Source organism: Schistocerca cancellata, chromosome 1, assembly GCF_023864275.1.
Source record: "Schistocerca cancellata isolate TAMUIC-IGC-003103 chromosome 1, iqSchCanc2.1, whole genome shotgun sequence".
Classification (NCBI taxonomy): Eukaryota; Metazoa; Arthropoda; class Insecta; order Orthoptera; family Acrididae; genus Schistocerca; species Schistocerca cancellata.
Window position 1 is genome coordinate 1,287,747,167 of NC_064626.1, and position 26,801 is coordinate 1,287,773,967.

Consider the following 26,801-nt stretch of genomic DNA (forward strand, 5'->3'; position numbering starts at 1 on the left):
ATAAATTCCAGGATATTCCGGTCATTTTAACCAATTCGCTGATTGTTCTACAATGATCAAACATGATCACAACATGGATTTTTTCAGTTTTCAGCCATTCTGGAAGTCAAGGGATATCCCAGTCATGATTTGTCTTCAACTGACATTTGGCCACTTTTAAAATGAGAAACCCACTCATCATAAAATTTTATCTCGTTCAAAGCTTCCTCCCCATAAACCATACAAAGCTATATATATCTGTTGTTTTCTTGTATTTGTATCTATTTCTCTGTCTTTCCATTCAAGATGGGGAAACACGAAGAATACATACAAAGAATGTGCGACATCTTTTCATAATTTACTAACAATGGTATTCATTCCAACAAAACAGTTATTCTGAGAGACACATACGTAATGCATTCAGGCCCAAAGGAGTTAAATCTATGGAGCAGAATAAAGATATAAAGACACCCACCATTTTGGCCTTTTTGCCATGTTTTTGTGCCATGTCGTCAAGAATCTGAAGAGTCCTTGAAAGATACGGAATTACATGTGTTTTTCAACCATCCGTAAAACTGAGAAACCTCTTGGGAGTAGGTTAAGGATGACCTTGGACTGAGGAAATGTGGTGTGTACAAGATTCCTTGTCAGTGTGGGGCAGCGTATATAGGCCAGGCATGCCACACAGTACAAGAAAGCTGCGATGAACATCAGTGTCATATACGCCTTTGTCAACCGGAAAAGTCTGCAACTGCAGAACACTGCCTGAATACAGGACATCGTATGATTTATGGAAAGACGGAAGTTTTATTCCCGGCATCATCTTTCTGGGACTGCATCATTAAGAAAGCAATACATATATGTACAGCCGATAATCTCATCAACAAGGATACGAGATTCCAACTGAGCACAGCCTGTAATCCTGCATTGGCTGCTATTAAATCACGATGCAAAAATCAAGATTCTTTGATAACAAGCCCACCAAAATACTGGCCTAGCACGGCTGTTGGTGAGTAAAGTCTGGCCACACTGTTGAAAAAAGCAGCGTACAGCACACGTGCGGGAGAGCCACTTTGCGATTTTTGGCAGAGGGAGTTTGAATACGACAAATCACTGCGCATGCGCGATTTCCGCAGCTGCATATTCTTCGCGCGTGTTCTAAAAACAGGGCGTCAGTGTGCAGATACGGTCAGTCGTACCTAGCCACGAGCAAGGTTGAACCACCTGAAGATGTCTGACAGTGGCTCCGAGGAAATATTGTGGAATTTTCACAACGTGATCCAGTGGCAAACACGTGAAGACTATTTACAACACATCTGCCGGGAAAGCTTAAGAGTCACAATGGTACTCATACTGAGATATCCGCTGTAAGATGCAGTGTTAGGTGATGCCTGAAGAGTAACTGACAAAAAACATGAATAGTGTTCAGCAGAATGTGTATTTCAGAAAGCACATCAAACATAATATATTATGCCACTGTAAAAATGGGTGGATGGAGTTTATTGTTACACACTGGTATCTTTTAGACGAAGGAAAACGGTGAATTTTTGTAGTGTGTGATGTTTCCTTTCTGAGCATTACAATACATTTGTGAAATTATGTCTGTTCTGTAAGTGAGTACCTTAAAAAATATCAGTCCTTAGTCCCAGTATGAAGGAAAATGCCACTGGTCAGACAAACAGCAGCTCATATGCATGTATTTTTTATACTAGGTGAGACAACGTGCACAACAACTACATACTGAAGATTTTAGTGGAACCCCCGAATGGAGAACAAATAAAACCCCATTTTGTTAACTTGTGATGTTGAGCAAACAGACAATACCAGCAGTTTGATGCAATGCTTTAGTAACAAATGCATCATATCGAGGATGCACAGAATCTGTATCACTAAAATGCTATCCCATTTGCAACGTATAGACAACAAAAATTTTATTTTCAATATTGTGCATAGTTATTGACTGAATTTAAAATGCTGTTATAATCTACTCATTAAGGGGATTATGTTACAAGTTTAAACACTAAGATAAGTATTACTGTTAGAAGCTGTGTGTGTCTTGAGGCAGCATAACTGACGTCGCACAAACACACCGACTTCATTCCTGCAGTATTTGAGAATGAGAGCACTTCACGATTTCCAATAACTTTGAAACACCATTTCAAATGTTTGTGAAACTTTTTCTCATTGACACCACCAAAAAATTATGAAAGGAAAAGAAGTTTATCACCTACTACATTTTTGCTGTTTATAGAGTCAAATTTCAGCATCAGATACGACATTTTAATTTGTAATTTCTTTTTTTGCTACTAACTATTTGCAACACACTTTGCACTTAATGTACCAGAAAAATTATATTTCTGTACGACACACTGTTCAGGAGACATGACATCATACACTGAGATCTGTGAAAACTTAGGTTTTGCTTAAAATGGAGTACAAATTGCCCCATTTAATTCAACCAGTGTTTCATAATGAGAGCAATTCCTGACTTACAACAAACTTTAAGCATAATTTTAAACCTTTCCTAAACTTCTTTTCACTTATATGCTTAAAAGGCAAATATTTAACTCATTGACTAATTAGTAAAATACTCAGATGTTTGAAGCCATTTTGCATATGAGAGTTCAGTTCTTTTAAAGAACTGGAGGTTTACTGGTAAACTATAACAGACTGTAAGTAGTACTTATACATTATGCTCCTTATATGTTTCCGGCATTTTGCAATTTGTATTCCACAAATTTCTAGTGATAAGATATGACTTGCACTGAGTACATTTTGCATAAACTTTGTGGGGCATTTAATACTGAACTGTCATGGACCAATTAATTTTTATCTTATGTTATGAAAATGCTCCTACCAAATTATGATACAATGTGGATATTATAAAACCCTTTTCCATCTACTAATAGCTTCATTTTCATGCTGTATGTAATTTTTCAGAGGCTATCCAAAAATCAGAGGCTATCCAAAAATCAGAGGCTATCCAAAAATCAGAGGCTATCCAAAAATCAGAGGCTATCCAAAAATCAGAGGCTATCCAAAAATCAGAGGCTATCCAAAAATCAGAGGCTATCCAAAAATCAGAGGCTATCCAAAAATCAGAGGCTATCCAAAAATCAGAGGCTATCCAAAAATCAGAGGCTATCCAAAAATCAGAGGCTATCCAAAAATCAGAGGCTATCCAAAAATCAGAGGCTATCCAAAAATCAGAGGCTATCCAAAAATCAGAGGCTATCCAAAAATCAGAGGCTATCCAAAAATCAGAGGCTATCCAAAAATCAGAGGCTATCCAAAAATCAGAGGCTATCCAAAAATCAGAGGCTATCCAAAAATCAGAGGCTATCCAAAAATCAGAGGCTATCCAAAAATCAGAGGCTATCCAAAAATCAGAGGCTATCCAAAAATCAGAGGCTATCCAAAAATCAGAGGCTATCCAAAAATCAGAGGCTATCCAAAAATCAGAGGCTATCCAAAAATCAGAGGCTATCCAAAAATCAGAGGCTATCCAAAAATCAGAGGCTATCCAAAAATCAGAGGCTATCCAAAAATCAGAGGCTATCCAAAAATCAGAGGCTATCCAAAAATCAGAGGCTATCCAAAAATCAGAGGCTATCCAAAAATCAGAGGCTATCCAAAAATCAGAGGCTATCCAAAAATCAGAGGCTATGCCGTGCAAGCAGGAGATCCCAGGTTCGAGTCCCGGTCGGGGCACATATTTTCAACTGTCCCTGTTGGCTTATATCAATGCCTGTATACAGCTAGGGGTATTCGTTTCATTGTAATTTTATCCAAAATCCCTTCAGCTGTTTAAGGTAAAGGCTTATTGGGTGGTTTGATGATGACGACTTAGAAACTGTAATGTTCGCCTATGACAAGTATACTGATAAAGTACCCAAACACTCCCATATCAGATGCAGAAAAGGAGAATAATTGAACAGGTTTACAGCTGGTTTACAGCTAACTAGGCAAGAGGGACCTACCTACAGTTAGGATGGGGACAGACCAATACATTACATGTAGGTCCATGCCATCCGTGATCTGATTGACCTGCCTTACCTTTTTGGCTGCCTCAATGTATCTCTCTCCTCTTTGATGGAAGTAAAAGTTTCAACAGCTAGGAAAATGTCATCACTGTTACTTTTGTGTGTGTGTGTTTTCACAGTAATAAACAATTTGCCTCCTTAAGGTAAGTACTGGCCTCCAACTGCGTCTCCAATTTATTAGTTTTCTCAATTCAATTTTCCTTTTATACAGTTGAATACAACAGTACATTTTGTTTCACCCAGAGTCCTGACAGATACTGGACTCAATGTTTTCAAGAATTAAGAGTCACTAATGGCCAAGTAAAGGCAAGGCATGAGGCACCTGAAGACAACGAAACATTTGGTTTAAAGGTAGAATGATCGTTTGGAGCTAAGTGCATCTACAAAAACAACAACTGTGCCAAATGTCAGGACCCTTCTCAGGAGGAAACTTCAAATAACTTCAGGTGCAGCTTACTAACATATCAAAACTATTTGTTTGACCAAATTGCACACCTGCATCCTTACCTTTCACAGGCAATGCACTTACAGATTTAGCTATCAAGATGAGAATTAATTAGACCTACCATCCTCAATTTCAGCAGCATTTCTCACCTAATGTCCAAACTTTTCAGAACAGCTTATGCATACCTTCCCAGACTAGCATCAGGTATCACAATGATGCAGAGTGAAAGATTCATCCTGAAAACAACTAAGACCATGGCTAGAGGTTGATCCACAACCTGGAATTCATCTGTCCAAAACTTAGCTGTACAGACACAATTCTGCTGTAGTTTTTGTTTCTTCACATGTTCCATCTTTTAGTCTGTTGTCTGCCTGTCATCTTTTGGCACAACCCACAGCTATTGTAATATATTTGAAAAATGTCATCATGACATCAGAGAAGGCTATTTTAACAAATATTTATTTCTAAACTGCTAGTTTTGATCAAATGAGTATCTTCAGATCACAAATTACCAATAAATAAGCGTTAAGCAATGTTCCTTGGTGTCAACTACAAACCTGCTTTAAATTGTCTGGAAACAAATATTAATTAGAACAGCATTTTCCACAATGTTATTCCTTCTATATCATGAAATTTCACTGCAATGTCTATACAAAATATCAATCTGACTGACTATAACACAGACTTTTTCCCACAAATTAATCATTCAAAAAATACAAGGTGGTCATCGTATTTGCACACTAAGCTTTGGTAGTTGAGATAAAGCACATGTTTAAATTGTCGATTTTGGAAGGGTGGGAATGTGATGCAGTGGCTCTAGCTTGGTCAAATGGGGGCAGGGTAGGAACAAATGGGCAGCAGATTTCATCATGCTGCCAACCATGGGAATGCATCCTGTGTGCCTAGCTCTTTATGATCTACCACATTTAAATGGCATTTGGCAGAATCTAAATTTAGTTTAATCTGAACTGACTTTGCAAATGGATAAATACCCAGCAATAGTATATGTTTCTATGGAAGACAAGTATGTTCACACAGAATACTCAAAACATGGTAAAATGCATGAAACGTTGTTAAGCAACAGCACTAAAGCACCTATTACTCAACAGCACTGATGATTTTCAAGACTGGCAACAAATTAAGTGGACTGTTAGCTGAAGTAGTAAAATTCCTGCCAATTCAACACGGATTGTGAGAGGATAATATATTGTTGTTTTACAGTTTGCTTACTGCTCTACATGCCCAACTTTCAGGAGACCAAATAAGGGAAGATATCATGAATTGGAGCAGCAGGTTGTTCAGTATGTGGAAGGGAAACCCAATTTCTGCTTTCAGATTACTCGAGAAATTATTCTAATGAAGGTGCTGGAGATGGACAATTCTCCAACGGCATGCATCAGAACATTCAAAACAGACTAGTTAATGCATAATGAGGATGAGGGTGGGACTTACACTAATATACAGGACACTAACTTAGCAACTTGAAGTGGCATTAGATGAGGAAGAAATCGCATATCAGTGCCATACAATCTACAGTATAACCCTGCTTTTAAGTTACCGGAATTAAAGATTTCTTGCCGTTTAAGACATTTTTTTATCATTCCCGTCAAATTTCTTAAGCACACTATGTTAGTTTGCACCAGATTTTGCGTCAACATATTTATAATTTTCCCACGATTTACGCATTACGAAAAAATTTTCGTCAAGAAAAAAAATGATGCTTGCATATTGGCTGTCTAGTAGTGTTTAACAAATGTTACATAGTTAAGCTTCTTGATACCAGGGCACTCTACTCAGCAGATTTGAACCGATAAAAGTGTAAAAGTTGGAACAATTCGTGCCGTAACACAACTGCCAAGCACTGCTTGGTGTGATGGCTGATGGGAGTAATTAGGTTCATTAGAATAAAGATATAACGACCATTCACAATCATTTCCGAACTCTCTATTGCACAAATGTAGTTTCATGATTGTTGTGATCATTGTGACACCTTTGTCGAATCATTTAGCGCGTTTCGGCGTTTGGCCTCTTTTATCGCTAGTTGACACGTCATTCACTTTGTATTGTTCAAATGTTTTTAGTTTAAACACAATGCTGGTAACGTATTTCTTTCATGCTGAACAAAACATGTTTCTTGAATTTATTCTCATTGTCAAGTGCAGTATTGTCCTATTACTTTTTGTGATGTTACACAAACAGTGTGTGTGTGTGTGTGTGTGTGTGTGTGTGTGTGTGTGTGTGTGTGTGTGTGTGTAGGGGGGGGGGGGGGTTCTACACAACCTCAAAAAGACGACTATAGTGCACGAGAGGCAGATCAACACATATTCAAACTCCACACAAAATACTTACAGGGTGTTCCAAAAATGACCGGTATATTTGAAACGGCAATAAAAACTAAACGAGCAGCGATAGAAATACACCGTTTGTTGCAATATGCTTGGGACAACAGTACATTTTCAGGCGGACAAACTTTCGAAATTACAGTAGTTACAATTTTCAACAACAGATGGCGCTGCAAGTGATGTGAAAGATATAGAAGACAACGCAGTCTGTGGGTGCGCCATTCTGTACGTCGTCTTTCTGCTGTAAGCGTGTGCTGTTCACAACGTGCAAGTGTGCTGTAGACAACATGGTTTATTCCTTAGAACAGAGGATTTTTCTGGTGTTGGAATTCCACCGCCTAGAACACAGTGTTGTTGCAACAAGACGAAGTTTTCAACGGAGGTTTAATGTAACCAAAGGACCGAAAAGCGATACAATAAAGGATCTGTTTGAAAAATTTCAACGGACTGGGAACGTGACGGATGAACGTGCTGGAAAGGTAGGGCGACCGCGTAGGGCAACCACAGAGGGCAACGTGCAGCTAGTGCAGCAGGTGATCCAACAGCGGCCTCGGGTTTCCGTTCGCCGTGTTGCAGCTGCGGTCCAAATGATGCCAACATCCACGTATCGTCTCATGTGCCAGAGTTTACACCTCTATCCATACAAAATTCAAACGCGGCAACCCCTCAGCGCCGCTACCATTGCTGCACGAGAGACATTCGCTAACGATATAGTGCACAGGATTGATGACAGCGATATGCATGTGGGCAGCATTTGGTTTACTGACGAAGCTTATTTTTACCTGGACGGCTTCGTCAATAAACAGAACTGGCGCATATGGGGAACCGAAAAGCCCCATGTTGCAGTCCCATCGTCCCTGCATCCTCAAAAAGTACTGGTCTGGGCCGCCATTTCTTCCAAAGGAATCATTGGCCCATTTTTCAGATCCGAAACGATTACTGCATCACGCTATCTGGACATTCTTCGTGAATTTGTGGCGGTACAAACTGCCTTAGACGACACTGCGAACACCTCGTGGTTTATGCAAGATGGTGCCCGGCCACATCGCACGGCCGACGTCTTTAATTTCCTGAATGAATATTTCGATGATTGTGCGATTGCTTTGGGCTATCCGAAACATACAGGAGGTGGCGTGGATTGGCCTCCCTATTCGCCAGACATGAACCCCTGTGACCTCTTTCTGTGGCAACACTTGAAAGACCAGGTGTACCGCCAGAATCCAGAAACAATTGAACAGCTGAAGCAGTACATCTCATCTGCATGTGAAGCCATTCCGCCAGACACGTTGTCAAAGGTTTCGGGTAATTTCATTCAGAGACTACGCCATATTGTTGCTACGCATGGTGGATATGTGGAAAATATCGTACTATAGAGCTTCCCAGACCGCAGCGCCATCTGTTGTTGAAAATTGTAACTACTGTAATTTCGAAAGTTTGTCTGCCTGAAAATGTACTGTTGTCCCAAGCGTATTGCAACAAACGGTGTATTTCTATCGCTGCTCGTTTAGTTTTTATTGCCGTTTCAAATATACCGGTCATTTTTGAAACACCCTGTATGTACATATTTGCACATGACAAAGAAAAAAAAAAATTCTCAAAACGCATTGTTAAGCATGAAAAAATACGTAACAGCTGCAGTATTTCATTATTTAAACCTTACTTGAGTTATGTGTTTGCTTAGGATTGGTACTGTAGGACAGATGTTTGTGGGACATTCTTCTCCTGCAGTATTTGTAGGTGGGAGGGTGGGGGGGGGGGGGGGGCGGAGTGGGGGAGAAACCTTCAAAGAGGACTATAAAGACTTAAAATATATGCAACTTGATCAAATACTAACAAGATGACAGCTTCACAAAGCCTTGTATTACCACCAGGAGAAGAGGTCCAGACTAAATTCAATGTCGCTGAGGTGTTCATCTAAATTATACAGGACCATTAAGGAAAGTTACTATGTCATAATTCGACAGCAATAAGCTCGATCACCATTGTTTGCAGATTGTACAATTAGTTTCTTCTTCAAAGAGCACTTGTCTTCTGTGTGTCCTTTTGTGTTGCAAAAGCTGCAGTTTTATGCTGGTTTGCCGTTTTTGTTTGGTTTTAATTTTTGTTCCAATTTGTCATTGGCAGTCACAGAACATTTTGGATCTTTCACAAAACTTTTATCCAGTTTAACAAACATCACGGCATTTGCACTTTCACCATCTTTCTGAATCCTTATATTGTGTTCCTGTAAGATTTTTACTTTTAGTGATTCTACATCTGGTAGATTGTCATGAGGTTCAATAGCACATTAAAAATTGTCGTAGCTCTCTGGAAGACCCTACAGCACCATTACTGACAACAGATACCTGTTTATGTTGACAATCATCGTTGTAACTTATCCACAGTATGCATCAAAGAGTGTATTTCTGGACGTCCTATGGATGCATAGATGGATTTGAGTTTCAACATACCTTACGTGATGTGTGGTACTTTACTAGCTTCAGCTCAGTGAGATCTATCGATAAAATGAAGTCTGCTTGTGCTTTTGCTTTTCTGTCTGCTGCTAGTCATGCTTTGTACACAACTTCGGTAACAGTGAGCACTTCCCCTTCACCATACCCTGCAGGTTGTGGTATGTCCCCAGATACGTATACCCAAGTGTCATTTTTGATCAGTAGTGCTTTGACTTGTGTTCTCCATGTGTCAGGATTATCGCGTGACAACGCATATTTGTCAAGTTAACATACTTTTTTATTTCTGTACTTTTATGGCTACAAACTGACATTTTCATCTGGCATTTTTGCCAATTGTGTAACCCGGGCCGATGACTTGTTGGGATGTTGTTTGACAATACAGGCACAATGCATAACTACTGTACAACTTCATTCATAACTCACTGTACGGACAATGATACAGAACTACTAATAACTGACTCGAAAATGTGTACTTGGTGCCACCTATAGACACCAAAGATATTACATGGTGGTAAAATTTATATTTCAATATACTTACCTTGCACAGTCCTTGAATCTGCACAAATTCGTGGTACAAATACAAGATCAGTCTGTGCAGTTAATGACTGTGCAGATAAATGTTAACATATGGATCAGCTTAAGCAATTTCTTCACAATATATTTTCTTCCAGGACAGCTAGCATAAAAAGATACAAGGAAGAGTAACTGTGTACTTTAGAAAATAGCAGCTAAGTTTTGGCAGCTTAAGATCTACAGAATGGTCAGTTAATTGGGCCTGGGTAACTCATTCGGCATGAGCACTGCTCACAAAAGTCCAGGGTTGGGTTTCAAATCCTGGTATCACACACAGATTTCACGTATCGCGAAGATTTAACACAGTGCACATTCTGTTAGAGAACAACAGACTCATTTCGGATACATTATTGTTATTTGTTTTCCACACTGTATGCCCATGGCTGACAGGCACGCTGTCTCCTGGCTCCAAAGCACATAAATATACACACTGCCAACATGACAGCATGCTCTAACTGCCCAGCACTGTCAGCTGCAGGATAACACTGAGAATCTGTCCACTTATTTATCTAAAATGAAGGCATTGGAGATATAAATAGAATTAAGACAACTTTATGTTTGTTTATTCCATATCTTCAATGTTACAGCAAAAGATCAGTAGCTACATGACTTCACATAAACCTGTGTACCAGTTACTTCAATGTTTTGAAAAATGACTCATTTCCTCTCTCTTAGGAAATAGGACGATTACGAACTGGAAAGGTCTATTGAGCTTTCCTAGTGTTTATTACATGGTATGAGGTTCCCTGTTTTCACAATTTGCCTAATTTAATTTATTTTAACCACATTTGTCAGTTTATATATAGGATATAAGTCTTCTGCATCTGTGTGTGTGTGTGTGTGTGTGTGTGTGTGTGTGTGTGTGTGTGTGAGCGAGCAAGCTTTGTTCTGTGTGTTGTTAAATTTTCACAGATGGAGATTGGGGACCAGTCCAGCAATTGCCAATATGGGCATCGAAGGCTGCATAAAAACCGTAACTCAAGCAGGCCAGTGAATAAGATCAATGGTCGTTAACCCTCTGTGTAGATTTGATCCAAGTCAGTCTCTAAAGGTAGTATCCTAAGCTTTAAGTTCGACAAGCACTCTACATAAGAGCTTTGTTGTTTATTACACACATACCTCATTCATAGATGAGTAACTCAAATGGAAAAAAAATAATTCTTACATGGACGTCTGAAAGAACATACACAGTTGACAATCCACAGCTGTACGAAATACTTCAAAATTGATTTTTCGCCTGTGAATTCCTTGTTATCAGCTGTATTACGACAAACAAAGGACAACATACAAGGATGCCCATCCAAGGATGTAGATGTGTGACATAAGGTGGTTTGAGTTGGTCCGAGGAGCATGTTCGAAGAGCTGAAGTGGTCAAGGCGATTGTTTGTGATAAGTACGAAATCTGGGTTTGAGTCCCAGGCTGGCACAAATTTTCATCTGCTACTATTGGGTACTAGATCTATACCTAATACAGCTGATATCAAGAAATGCACTGTCAATGAATTAATTTCAAAGAAAAAACAATTATGCAGACAGCAGAACAAGGCTAAGGGCTGAGTTTTTTGGAGGCGAAATGCTCCTTCTGTGTATATATTATAATACTTATGTTAAATCGATGTAACTTCTATAACAACAATCACTGATTTACAGACAATAGTCTCAAACATGAATCTAGCGTTTAAAAACAGTGTAATTCACTCTGAAAATGTAGAGGAACATGACAAGGGCATTATAAGTAATATTTAATAAATAAAGAATTTAAAGAAACAAATAGTTTACTTTTTCTTTACTACATTAATCAGTAAGTGAGAGACCATAGTAAGTTTCACTTAGCATTCTGGATTAGCTCACTTCAGATAATTGCTTATCATGAAATTTCCTACTTCAGAAATCATCATCATGTATGATGGCTATTCTGAAGGTGTCTTAATCAAGGCTATTATTATAACTCCCAGTGATCTGTCTATTTTTACAAACTGTTTCTATGACATCCAGGTACTAGAAAACTACTGTTACAAATTTCCACCAAAGCTATTACATAGGTTTCAAGTCTAACAGGTACTGTCCAACAGTTTTAAATGATCACTGAAACAAATTCTGTCTTAACATTAGATCCGATATCTTCTTTACTTTGGAGTTATTTGAAATGTCTCATGCTAACCACATTTCTGTAACTGGGGTAAGTATATTGGGCAAGGTCTTCCACTGCTAACATCAGAATTCAGCAAGTGAACACTTTTCAAATGCAAGACATGCAGAAAAAGCAGCTTAATGACTGTGTTTCAATGTTGATTATGTTATTCATAGGCAACAAAAAATTATAACTGATTTCTGTTATGCTGGTTCTTTCTGTTTCTTATTCCAGTAAACTATTTAAGATATATAACTACTAAAAAGAACTGTTTCCATTATAAGATGATTTATACCTTTGAAAATAGCTGGGCAGCCTGATGACTGACTTGTATTGTCTGACAACAGGGACTGGCTGGACTCATTTGGTTTAAGCACTTCAGCTACATCATTTTGCTTCACTTCTGGAATGTACTTGGAACCTGATGATTTTCCATAATTCTCCAGGGGCTCTGTTGGACAAAAACATAGTATCTCAGAGTAACTATGTAGTAAACTGGACTAAAGCACAACTATTAAATGCCATGGGAATAAAGAGAAAGAGAGAGAAAGAGAAAGAGAGAGAGAGAGAGAGAGAGAGAGAGAGAGGGGAAAGTATGTACTATGGTTCATCGAGGTAAGTAAAGAAACAGTAAGGATGCAAGTACTTCATATTTTATATAGGGGATCCATGCAACCCTCTAAGGCCTAATAAATTTAAGAGCTTCCATAGGGTTTCACTGACCTAAATGAGTCCATTACTCACCACGATTAGTAGCCAAAGACACATCAATGTCAGATGGTCTTATTTTCAGAAGGAAATATTTTATAATAAGTGATGCTGATAAATTGTTTTGCAACAATAATAATAATCGTTTAGACACATGATCTAGCTACATTTGACGTTTCCTACTGAACGAAACTGTTGGTTGTCCTGATAACAGACACTAACTAAATTTAACATATCATGCTACAAGATAAGTACTAAATGTCATATGGCACTATACTTAAGACCAGTACTAGGCAATTTATGCTCTCAGATTAAAGACACTTTCTATTAAAACAAATCACTATTTTTATGCTATGACATTTAGAGCTGCCATTTTTCAGCAACTTGACACATTACCAATTAAAATTTTCTATGAGTGTGTTTATTTGTAATCTTGCAAAATTTAACCTTTCATGGCCGAAATTGTCACAATTAATAAAATATTCTGGACTATTATGCCTTGGTGGAAGGGATTTCACTTTAAAACCTTACATTTCGCCCTCATCTGAGGAGGACATATTCTAGAGGTGGGTGGATGGGGAGGGAGACATTCAACAAAGCTGCGATCCCTGTTGAAAATGGTCCTTGCAGATGGGGATGAAACGTCGGGTTTTAAAGTAAAATCCCTTCGACCACAGCATAATAGCCCAGAATATTTTATTAATTATTTGTCATCTGATCCCAACTGAAATTGAAATTCTTTACTGAGCAATCATTTTTCCCCAATTTTCTTCCCATTTCATACAAGCATAAACAAGCTACAGTACTGGAAGCATGAACATTTATTCCTCCATTCTTTGCCAACTATAACACAATTTGGTCTACATAGTAAACTCATTGAGTGTCTAATCTATAAACTTCGTAATTACTAATTCTCTCTGCAGTCACAGTCTGGATTAAGCAACTTCTTCCATTTGTGGAGAGCATCTCTGCACTGGCCATACCCCATTCTGATACTATTCAGAGCAGTCCAGGTCTTGCATGGTATTGGGATCTGCTTGGAAGTCTAATACCTGTAAAGATGTTACGGAGGCACACACCTGTTACCGTTCCCCACCAACATTTCCATTCATCAAGAGATTTAAAATCCTTGGCATCCACATCAGCAGCATCACACTTGGTCCTGTGACATGATTTTAAAGACTTCAGAGCTCCACACTATACTACTCATCACATTGTCAATGACTGCAAGATTTGAGCTGATCATGGTTTCCTGCTGGAAACTCCAGATGCTGTGCACTGGATTGAAGGATTGGATATCCAGTTATGAAGCATAAGAATTACTGTTTCTCATCTGTAGATTTGTATATGTATATCTAATCACTGATATGGATGTACCAGCCATATGCTACATAATAAATAATTAATACTCTGTGACTACCACTATACCTACAATCATTTACGAGATGAAATTTTACATTGTCTACCAAAAAACAAAACTGATTCATCATATCTCACAACATGCATAGCTCGACTTGATTGTCACAGTACAAACCAATAAAAATGTTTATACTTCCACAAGTATTCCTTCAATTGTGAGTGGCAACAACAAACATTTGTCTGCGAGTACTAAAAGCAGTATATCATTTTTTCTGTTGCAATGAAATCAGGCAAACACTTAACTCAAGAATACATAGCACATGGGACCAAAGAAACCAAGACAGAATAACAAGTATTAGAGCTTGATCTTTGTCTTTCATAATCTAGATACTTTAAGGTAAAAAAAACATGTCCTTGATCATGCAGATTAAAATTAAAATTTAGTGTGTCACTTTTACATTGATTTAAACCTAAACACCAATTTAACAATAAAAGTTTAATTAACTGATTTTCTGCGTGTGCCTGGCATAACATAACAATATTAAATAGGTTCACACTTTGTGTGTTCTACAACATTATATTTATTTGACCAAGAACAGGCTTATGTGGAGATACATCTAACAAATGATTAAAAGTAAAGCTAAATAGAAAATTTTTATCCAACATTTAGGTAACAAACTTAACACTGAAGGATTTAGTTTGCTCATTTAATATTAAGATGATATTCTGCATCATGTGTGTGTTTCCAGTATGGTCATCTTTCTTCTTTTCTTAACTGAATGTAAAACTTCACATTCTACATCATTAGTGGTTTTCTATTATAGATGACAAGCAAAGGTTGAATATTTCTTTTTTAATATTCAGTTTCAATCATGTTCAAACAACCTGACTGCCACAGTTCTGCCTGAGTGATCAACATATACTTTTCAACAGTGCTTGCTTGTAATTTGCCAAAGATTGCGGTTTGTCTTTATGTTCTAATAATATTGACAGGCTGCTGATATTATAAAACGAAGTTCTGTAGTTGCAAACCTAACTTGATGGTGTGGTTATCTGATATTTTGTAAACATATACAATGATTCCAGAATGAGATTTTCACTCTGCAGCAGGAGACGAGATACTGGCAGAAGTAAAGCTGTGAGTACCGGGCGTGAGTCGTGCTTCGGTAGCTCAGATGGTAGAGCACTTGCCCGTGAAAGGCAAAGGTCCCGAGTTCGAGTCTCGGTCGGGCACACAGTTTTAATCTGCCAGGAAGTTTCATATACAATGATACACCAAATGTTTAACTACTTACTAATTACTCTCCACACTACTTACTAATTACTGTTGGCCAGCATACAGAAATTGTACGAATTTCCTTTTTCGTAGCTTAGTATAAAGGAGAGCACAGCTACAGCCATTACTAGAAGCCATACACATGATGGCCTGCAGTTCTGTTTGAAAGGCAGATTCAGATAACTGAACCCACATTAGGTGATGCCCCACTGGATGAAAATCTGCACGTTAATGGGTGTGGGTACTGTGGTACAAACATATGACACAAAATCCTAACTCAGTATTATGTGATTAAGCCTAAATCCCCCCCCCCCCCCCCCCCCCCCCCCCCCCCGTTGAATAAGTTTCAGTTACATAAGTATTAGACTGCAATTGTAAATTTAGCTTCACTTTTAACCAGTTGTTAAATTATCAGCTTAAAAAAGCTTTGGTTCCTTTTTTTAGTAAATTTTTTTTTTTTTTTTTTTTTTTTTTTGGTTGGGTTTAAGGGCGCTCAACTGCTGAGGTCATTAGCGCCCAGTCACTGTTGTTTGAGCACATGGAATCTGGTAAAACTCAAGGGGATGGAGGGGACACCAGAAGGACCCGACAAAGATGCAGACAAAATAAGTAAAAAGATTAAATGTCCTTGGACAAGCCAGTTAAAGTTATAAAACGCAGAATACGAGCAGCTGCTCGAGCGTCATCAGCTAAAACATCCGGTAAAGTAGATGGCAGGGACAGGACAACACGAAATTGACTAAAACGGGGACACGACAATAAAACATGGCGCACTGTTAATGCCTGACCACAAGGGCACTGCGGGGCTGGGTCACCGGAGAGCAGGTAGCGGTGGCTAAACCGGCAATGCCCAATCCGCAACCTGGTCAGAAGGACCTCCTCGCGCCGAGATGGTCGGGAGGATGTTGTCCAAGCAGTTGGTAGCGGTTTTACTGCCCGGAGCTTGTTTCCTTGGAGGGATGAGCAAGCATCCCACCACAACGACACAAGCCTCTTACAGACATCCCCACGAACGTCGGATGACGGGACACAATGGGAGGCTGGCCGGGGCAGGAGGACTGCAGCCTTGGCTGCAGCATCCGCAGCCTCATTCCCAGGCACTCCCACATGTCCGGGAACCCACAGAAAGCTGACAGAACCACCGTTATCAGCCAAAGAATGGAGGGACTGCTGTATCCGTTGTATCAAGGGATGGACCGGATAGGGAGCTCCAAGGCTCTGAAGAGCACTGAGTGAGTCAGAGCAGAGTACATATGATGAATGGTGGTGGCGGCGGGCATACTGAACGGCCTGATGGAGAGCAAAAAGCTCGGCCGTAAAGCTGGAACATTGGTCGAGGAGCCTGTATTTAAATGTGGCGGCCCCGACGACAAAGGCACAGCCGACACCATCGTCAGTTTTGGAGCCATCGGTGTAAATAAAGGTGTGACCAGCAAGTCGAGCACGAAGTTCGGCAAACCGTGAGCAATACATTGCAGCCGGAGTACCATCCTTCGGGAGTGAGCTGAGGTCGAGATAAATATGAACCGGAGCCTGGAGCCAAGGTGGTGTCGGGCTCTCACCCTCTCTGAAGGTGGTAGGGAGGGCAAAATCCAATTGTCGAAGCAGGCGACGGAAGCGGACTCCGGGGGGCAGCAGGGCAGACACATACAACCCGTACTGACGGTCGAGAGAATCGGCGAAGAAGGACTTGTAAGAGGGGTGGTCGGGCATAGACGACAGCCGGCAGGCATACCGACACAGCAGTACGTCGCGCCGGTAGGTCAACGGTAACTCGGCAGCTTCAGCATAAAGACTCTCGACAGGACTAGTGTAGAAGGCTCCGGTCGCAAGACGTAACCCCCGATGGTGGATGGAGTTGAGCCGGCGTAAGAGGGACGGCCGAGCGGACGAGTAGACGAAGCTCCCATAATCCAGCTTCGATCGGACTATGGACCGATACAAGCGAAGCAGGACAGTGCGATCCGCTCCCCAAGATGAACCGCTAAGAACTCTGAGGACATTAAGGGAACGTGTACAACGGGCCGCCAAATAAGAGACGTGTGGAGACCAACACAGTTTCCTGTCCAACGTGAGCCCTAGAAACTTAGTTGTGTCCACGAATGGGAGAACAACGGGACCGAGATGTAAGGATGGCGGAAGGAACGCTTTATATCGCCAAAAGTTTATACAAACCGTCTTTTCTTCAGAGAACCGGAAGCCATTTGCCACGCTCCATGAGTAGAGGCTGTCTAGACAACGCTGAAGGCAGCGCTCCAGGAGGCATGTTCTCTGGGCACTGCAGTAGATCGCGAAGTCATCGACAAAGAGAGAGCCTGAGACATTAGGTGGAATGCAATCCATAATGGGATTGATCGCGATGGCAAAAAGGGCTACGCTCAAGACTGAGCCCTGAGGCACTCCGTTCTCCTGGAGGAAGACGTCGGACAATACGGAGCCCACACGTACCCTAAACTTTCGATCCGTTAAAAAGGAATCAATAAAAAGGGGCAGGCGACCACGTAGGCCCCACCTGTGCATAGTGCGGAGGATACCTCCTCTCCAACAGGTGTCATAAGCCTTCTCCAAGTCGAAGAACACGGCTACCGTTTGGCGCCTTCGCAAAAAGTTGTTCATGATGAATGTCGACAAGGTCACGAGGTGGTCAACAGCGGAGCGGCGGCGACGAAAGCCGCATTGGACATTAGTAAGTAGCCGTCGAGATTCAAGAATCCAGACTAACCGAGCATTAACCATGCGCTCCATCACCTTACAGACACAGCTTGTAAGAGAAATGGGGCGGTAACTAGAAGGAAGGTGTCTATCCTTCCCGGGTTTGGGTATAGGAACAACAACGGCGTCACGCCAACGCATGGGGACTTGACCTTCGGTCCAGACGCGATTGTAGGTACGGAGAAGGAAGCTTTTGCCCGCCGGAGAAAGGTGTGCCAGCATCTGAACGTGAATGGCATCCGGCCCCGGAGCAGAGGACCGGGACAGTGCAAGCGCACGTTCGAGTTCCCGCATAGTAAAGGGGGCATTATAGGTTTCCAGATTCAGCGAGTGGAAGGAAGGTCGCCGAGCCTCTTCTGCCTCTTTCCTGGGAAGGAAGGCAGGATAGTAATGGGCGGAGCTTGAAACCTCCTCGAAAAAGCGGCCAAAGGCGTTGGCGACAGCCACCGGATCTACAAGGACCGCATTACCTGAGGTCAGGCCAGGTACCGAGGAGTGGGCCTTAATACCCGACAGCCGGCGCAGGCTACCCCAAACGACGGAAGATGGAGTAAAACTGTTAAAGGAGCCGGTGAAAGAGGCCCAACAAGCTTTTTTGCTGTCTTTGATGACTCTACGGCATTGCGCTCGGAGTCGTTTGTATTCAATACAATTCGCCAACGTAGGATGGCGGCGAAAGGTGCGTAAAGCACGTCGTCGAGCACGGATAGCGTCCCTACAAGCCTCGTTCCACCAGGGGACGGAAACGCGACGTGAAGAAGTAGTATGAGGAATGGAACGTTCGGCAGCATGGATGATAACAGCCGTGAGGTATTCGACCTGACTGTCACAACTGGGAAAATCGTGGTCCGGAAAGGTCGCCAGGGATGAGTAAAGTCCCCAGTCAGCTTTCAGTATGTTCCAGCTCGAAGGACGTGGGGATGGGGTGTGGTGCAGGAGACGAACGACACAGGGGAAGTGGTCGCTCGAATAGGTGTCAGAAAGGACATACCACTCGAACCGACGGGCAAGAGTGGTAGAACAGATCGAGAGGTCCAAGTGGGAGAAGGTATGAGTAGAGTCCGAGAGGAAAGTCGGGGTGCCGGTATTGAGGCAGACAAGATTGAGATGGTTGAAGACATCCGCCAAGAGTGAGCCTCTTGGACAGGATGCAGGAGAGCCCCAAAGGGGATGATGGGCATTGAAGTCGCCAAACAATAAAAATGGCGGGGGAAGCTGTACGATCAGGTGCATCATGTCAGCCCGACTAACAGCAGACGACGGTGGAGTGTAGATGGTACAAACTGAAAAAGTAAAAGCAGAATAAGTAATGCGGACAGCTATTGCTTGGAGTGGGGTGGTCAATGGGATGGGATGGTAATAGACATCGTCCCTAACGAGCAACATGACCCCACCATGAGCTGGGATACCGTCCACAGGGGTGAGGTCATACCGCTCCGAGGTATAGTGGGTGAAGGCAATACGGTCAGTCGGGCGCAACTTGGTTTCCTGGAGTCCAAGGACGAGCGGACAGTGCAGGCGGAGGAGCAGTTGTAATTCCTCCCGATGAGATCGAATACCTCTTATGTTCCAATGAAACAACGCCATCGCTAGTCAAAAAGTCGGGGGAACGAGATGGTGGGAGAGCTGGTCACCTCGACGGCCGCGGAGGGCCAGGTTGCGAGGGAACAGCGCTACAACCGACGAGAGGCGGATCCGGTTCCATCGACTCGTCGCCAGCTGCGGCCGCTGTCCCTGGTTGTGTAGGAGGGGCAGCATCATTTGCCGACGAAAGGCCAGCTGAGCGCCTGGCAGCAGAGCGTCCCGGCGAAACTGAGGACGGCCGGGAGCGGCGACTCACGGATGGAGCGTCAGTCGAAACGCGCCGGGGTGGAGAGGGGGATAGAGACTTCTTCTTGGAGGCCTTCTTGGAAGGCCGAGGAGGCACAGGGATGGTGGGCTGTGTAATGGATCTGGGAGACGTTATTTTTTTACCGTATTTGTCGATACCGAATTGTAAATGTTTTCTTATATTTTTGTCAGGATTTATTATAATTTGTCTTATTATATGTTAATTTACTTCTGTTTTTGAGAGTAAAAGCATATTGATTGTATCGAAGATTAGCAGAGAGACTGATTACAACTGGAAGATTGTGTGTGGTGTAAAACATCTTTGACGTTGGAGTCATCTTTGACTGTACTTAGTCGGCAGCTAACTCTTGGTGTGTGTTGACCATGGTGTTGTCGGAAGAACAATTTGAAGTATGTTTCTATTATTTTTTGTATTAACTAAAAGGAAGAAATTACATTTGAAGAAACTGTATTTGAAACACCAAAATGAAACACGTTGAACCACGTCAATTCTGCAACCAACAAAGATGCATTGTGGAATCATTCTCAGACAACTGAAGCCAAGACTATATCGCCGTATAAACGTCTAATGGAAAAGGTACTGTCACGAAATATGGCAAATTTAAGTAAATAAGAAAAAATAGTGATCATATTTTCAACTTGTGCCATTGCCGTATTTCAGCTGGACCCGAAGAAGGTCCTCACGCGCGGGGTCCGTTTTGGAACGCCGGACCTCGGAAGCCGGGGTCCGGAACGTTTCCCCGATGGACGCCTGAGAAGAGGATCGCTTCTCAGGTGGCGTGTGGGGAGAAGGAGGAGGAAGGATGGCCCCTGGGGCAGAGGGGGTGGGGGCCACGGGGGAGGAGGATTTGGAAGGGAGGGATTTGGGAGGCGGAGGCAGAGCCCCCTGATGGGCGGAGGAGGCGGAGGGGGGACAGGAGAGGGGTGAGGATACCGCGGAAGGAGTGGACACAACTGAGGCAAATGAAGTAGTCAATGGCACGGGATGGAGGCGGTCGTACTTCTTCCTGGCCTCAGAATAAGACAGCCGATACAAAGTTTTGATTTCTTGTATCTTCTTCTCCTTCTGATATGCGGGGCAGTCTGAGGATCTAGGTGAGTGGACGCCAGGACAATTAACGCACCGAGGTGGTGGGGTGCATGTATGTTCCTCACGAAGAGGACGGCCACAATCGCCACAGAGGGGCTCAGCCTCACACCGTGACGACATGTGCCCAAAGCGCAAACACCTAAAACAGCGCATAGGAGGCGGAACGTAGGGTCGCACGTCACACCGGTAGCACATTACCTTTACCTTCTCCGGGAGAACGTCCCCCTCGAAGGCGAGGATAAAGGCCCCAGTGTCGATGCGACGGTCTTTGGGGCCGCGCTGGACTCGCCGGACGAAATGCACGCCTCGGCGCTCCAGGTTGGCCCTGAGCTCCTCATCAGATTGTAGCAGGAGGTCACGATGAAAAATAACCCCCTGCGTCCTACTGAGTGCCAGATGTGGGACAATGGAGACTGGGATGTCCCCTAGGCGGTCGCACGCCTGGAGCGCCGCCGACTGTGTGGCGGACGTGGTCTTGATAAGTACGGACCCTGAACGCATCTTGCTGAGAGCCTCGATTTCCCCGAAGATGTCCTCAATGTGCTGAACAAAGAACATGGGCTTGGAGGTGGCGAATGTCCCCCCATCGGTTCGAGAACAGACCAAATAGCGGGGGAAGTACTTCGCTCCAAGCCGGCGGGCCTGTCCCTCCTCCCATGGAGTGGCCAAGGGGGAAGGGGCAGGAGAACCAGAACCAGAAACGGTACTTTTTCTTTTGAAAGACTCGGCCGCAGAGCGACCCGATACGTGGTGACGTTTCATCTGCGAAACGTCCGCCCCGATACTACCCACTCCGACCAGGGGCTCTCCCCACGGGCGCCACCCAGCCGCAGCAAGGGCCACCTGGCAGGATGACCGTTGCCGGGAGTCCTGATGCCCCAAGGAGACGGGCATCTACTCCTTGGCCGACGTGGGGAGGGTGCAGCTCAGGTATCGGCAGTACGATCCCTGTGTTGTCAGGGGGCTACAACCTAGAGGGTACATGACGACCCCACCACAACGGGCTGGCTACCGTGCTGGATTTCTGGTGCCATGGAAAGTCCATCATGATCGCTGGTGCAGATGGAGACGCACTATGGGCGTAACTGGGACAACCCAAAAGGCGTTTAGGCCCAATTTGAGTAATAGTGGGTATGGTTACAACGCCGGTGCAATGCTGAGTGCCAAGGTCTGAGTGCACTTAGGACCAGTGGTACACCACGTAAGGTGTCCTTCCCCAAAAGGCTCGTACTTCTGTAGAAATTTAGAAAAATGGAGGTCAAACCCCAAGGGGGACCATCACATGGAAGGCCGAAACAGTTGAAACTCCTTTTAGTCGCCTCGTACGACAGGCAGGAATACCTCGGGCCTATTCTTACCCCGGACCCGCAGGGGGGTTTTTAGTAAATGTTACTATCCCTCGGCAACTAAAATTTGATACTTCCCTACGTAAGCACTCTGCACGTCATAATTTTTGTATCTTTGTGTCACCTGTACAAACAAATAATGTACGTGCAAGCCACGTATCATTTTATTTGTGTGTGTGTGACACTCAGCTGTTAGCTGATGACAGACTAGGAAGCCGAAATCTGGTTCGTGACCAAATAAATATATTTTTTCAAAGCATTAGGACATGTTTCCTATTTAACACTACTAATAAAAGTTTCTTGTGGCACCACCAGCCAACAGTGAAAATAAAAATTTCAATGAAGGCAGCATTACTGTAAACTAACCAGACTGACTGGCATTTAGATACTGATGGACTATTGTAACATCAGCCTGCTCTTCTGATTCAGCATCTTTTTTCTCTACAGGCTTGTCAGAGGCAATCTGCAAGGGAATTGGAGAGCTGACATCACTTGGTCTTCTGAGAAGATGAGCACCCTGAAATTTAGAATTCATATATTTAATACGCAATCTGTTTTATTTAGTTTCAAATTTGTTATTGCTTACCATTTCTGTTTACAATTTATACATTTGTGATAGAGTGATAGAGTGAGAGAGAGAGAGAGAGAGAGAGAGAGAGAGAGAGAGAGAGAGTGTTGCATGCTACTGTCAACAGTCCAAGCGTAATAACGATGTGAAACACTAGTATAAACAAATTTAGCTCTGTTTAAAGAAAAAGTTTTTGTTTGTGTTAGGGGCACTGTACCATTTTTTCTATCCTCGCTGTCAATGTATATCAAACTTCACAAAGTATCAGTATCAAGTTATCATATAAGTTAATTTTCGCATAATACACTCTGCAATAAATTTCAATACCACAGTACATATGCACGGAACTGAAAGGGAGAAAAGGTGGTTAGGTAGGATAGGTGTAAAAAGTGAAAAAGACTGGACAGTGTGTGAAAGGGACAGAAAGGAGAGTAAAAGTATTTAATGAAATGTGATTGTAATAACATCCAAATTGGAAGACCCAAAGGCAATTTAAGTTTAAATTGTCTAGGATTTGTTGATGACCTTGCTCTTTTGTCCAACAGTATTCAGGAAACAAACAACAAGTTACCTCGCTACAGGAAATAGCGCAGAAAATTGGTCTCGGAATATCCTTTGAAGAAACAGTCATCATGTTAACTGACCCAACACCCATTAACAAAATTGCCGTAGGAAACCGAGAAATGAAAACTGCAGATAAATTTAAATATCTTGTAGAAATCATAACACATAACCTCAATGAAATGAGCATTCCGGCACCATTGGCCGGGAGGCCCCTTGCGGGGCAGGTCCGGCCGCCTCGGTACAGGTCTTATTACAGTCAACGCCACAGTGGGTGACCTGTGCGCCGGATGGGGACGAAATGATGAAGAAGACAACACAACTCCCAGACCCTGAGCGAAGAAAATCTCCGATCCAGCCGGGAATCGGACTCGGGCCCGTAGGACGGCAATCCGTCACACTGACCACTCACTCGGCTATCGAGACGGACATATAACCTCAATGAAAAGTCAACATGGCATAACAGAATAAACAAACTGACTAGAGCACAATATATCACCAAGAACACCTACAACAAAAAGGGCCTGTTAATACAAACAAAATTAAAACACTAGAAAACAACCACTCAACCATAAATAACATACGCAAGTGAAACCATCTTAAAAAAAAACTAACACTGCACAAATAGACAAAATACTCAAAATAGAGAGAAGAATCATCAGAATGTGCATCAACAAATCATACCACAAAGATGGCCACTGGAGAGTAGCTACAAATGAAACAGTGTACAAGGAAATAGAACTGACATGAGTACAATCAGGAAAAAATGAATTTCATTTTTCGGACATCTAATCGGAACACCAGAGAACAGGATCATCAGGAGAATAATATAAAAATTGTGGAATAGTAAGTGCAACATTAAGTTGATTACAGAAATCAAGGAAGATACGGATGAGCTACAGATTACATTGGAAGACCTACGAAAACTGACAAAATCAGGATACTCACCGACAAACAAACAAGGACAATAGGAAGGTTGATTCCTGATGAAGAAAGAAGGATAAGATCCGAGGGAATTAAGTAGTACTGGGCTGACAGGAAACTGAAAAATTCTTTGTATAAAGTTGGCTAGAGTGATCCAATGAAAGCCATAAATGTAAATAATAATAATAAATAAATAAATTCATTTCATAAGAGGGGCCACCATGTTATATTTTGCTAATATGTCAACCGCTGCAAATGTAGTAGATGTGACCCAAAATTGGTCAAATTCTCTCAACTGCCACCAACATATATACTGTAATATTTGATGCTCTAGAGGATGGTCAGAAATGGACAAAGCGAACAGGACACCAGCCAAGTGCCAAGGTTGACCAACTGTCCTCCACAAAAACCACATTTTTCTGTGGCAGAAATGCATGTCAGCATTATTTACACGCAAATTAACTGCTGCACAACAATCTTTGCCTCACTGATCTGTTACATATTTTGTCAATGAGAGAGTGTTCCAAATAAAAAGGTAATGATTCGTCATTTAAGAAAAGTCGTAGTTTTTAAAATGAACCTTCAAGAGTTACACTTACTACACACACATTAACTATATGTTGAAGGAAGACACACTGTAAAGGAACACTATGTACAAGTTAGAGAGATATGACATCTGCAGCATTCCTTCAAATGTAAGATCTGTCATTCTGTATGTTTCTCTCTGTGTTTTGTTGCATACATGCATCATCTACCCTGACCAGTGGTGGCATACGCGACTTTTGTGGCACACTCTATCAATAATTACAGTCTCTTCAACTTTAGTGTATCCTATCCTCTGGAACATCCATCGAGTGGATCACAGTTCAGCAACACCCAAGCAACAAATTAATACATTTCATATCCCAATCAACACATCCTTCCTTGCATGTTGCTCCCATCATCATTTTACGTTTGGTCCATAGGTGATGCAACGTTTGAGCACCATCCCATTTTATCATTAGCCTTCTATTTACTGCAAGGTGAACCTGGATCTTAATACTAAGTCTAATCGTCTTTTTGAAAACACTTTTCTGCACAAGGGTATTAACTTAGTTACACAGTCAGATTAGATTAGATTAGATTAATACTAGTTCCATGGATCATGTATACGATATTTCGTAATGATGTGGAACGAGTCAAATTTTCCAATACATGACATAATTAAGTTAATTTAACAACATAATTAAGTTAGTATAACAACTTTTTTTTATTTTTTTGTTTTTATTTATTTTTTATAATTTTTTGTTTGTTTTTTCTTTCTTTTTTTAATTTATATCTAAAAATTCCTCTATGGAGTAGAAGGAGTTGTCATTCAGAAATTCTTTTAATTTCTTCTTAAATAATTGTTAGTTATCTGTCACACTTTTGATTCTATTTGGTAAGTGACCAAAGACTTTAGTGGCAGTATAATTCACCCCTTTCTGTGCCAAAGTTAGTTTTAATCTTGAATAGTGAAGATCATCCTTTCTCCTAGTATTGTAGTTATGCACACTGCTATTACTTTTGAATTGGGTTTGGTTGTTAATAACAAATTTCATAAGAGTGTATATATACTGAGAAGCTACTGCGAATATCCCTAGATCCTTAATAAATGTCTGCAGGATGATCTTGGGTGGACTCCAGCTATTATTCTGATTACACGCTTTTGTGCAATAAATACTTTATTCCTCAGTGATGAATTGCCCCAAAATATGATGCCATATGCAAGCAATGAGTGAAAATAGGCATAGTAAGCTAATTTACTAAGATGTTTATCACCAAAATTTGCAATGACCCTTATTGCATAAGTAGCTGAACTCAAATGTTTCAGCAGATCATCAACGTGTTTCTTCCAATTTAATCTCTCATCAATGGACACACCTAAAAATTTTGAATATTCTACCTTAGCTGATTAAGGGTTATATTTATTAATGGCGTCATACCATTTACTGTACGGAACTGTATGTACTGTGTCTTATCAAAATTCAGTGAGAGTCCGTTTACAAGGAACCACTTAGTAATTTTCTGAAAGACATTATTGACAATTTCATCAGTTAATTCTTGTTTGTCAGGTGTGATTACTATACCTGTATCATCAGAAAAGAGAACTAACTTTGCCTCTTCATGAATATAGAATGCCAAGTCATTACTATATATTAAGAACAACAAAGGACCCAAGACCGACCCTTGTGGAACCCCATTCTTGATAGTTCCCCAGTTTGAGGAATGTGCTGATCTTTGCATATTATGAGAACTGCTTATTTCAACTTTCTGCACTCTTCCAGTTAGGTATGAATTAAACCATTTGTGCACTGTCCCACTCATGCCACAATACTTGAGCTTGTCTAGCAGAATTTCATGATTTACACAATCAAAAGCCTTTGAGAGATCACAAAAAATCCCAATGCGTGGTGTTCGG

General features: G+C 41.8%; 1 protein-coding gene across 2 annotated transcripts in view; it reads right to left on the minus strand.

Annotated features, from left to right (window-relative positions):
• Nucleotides 1-26,801, minus strand: part of LOC126095167 (DNA topoisomerase 2-binding protein 1-A-like) — a 304,515-nt gene that overhangs the window by 131,029 nt on the left and 146,685 nt on the right. For both annotated transcript variants that reach the window (XM_049909903.1, XM_049909895.1), the window contains exons 11-12: nucleotides 22,675-22,825; nucleotides 12,262-12,417 (exon numbers count right to left, since the gene is read on the minus strand). In XM_049909903.1, coding sequence (XP_049765860.1) covers nucleotides 12,262-12,417; nucleotides 22,675-22,825 — 307 coding nt within the window. The remainder of the gene's footprint in view (nucleotides 1-12,261; nucleotides 12,418-22,674; nucleotides 22,826-26,801) is intronic.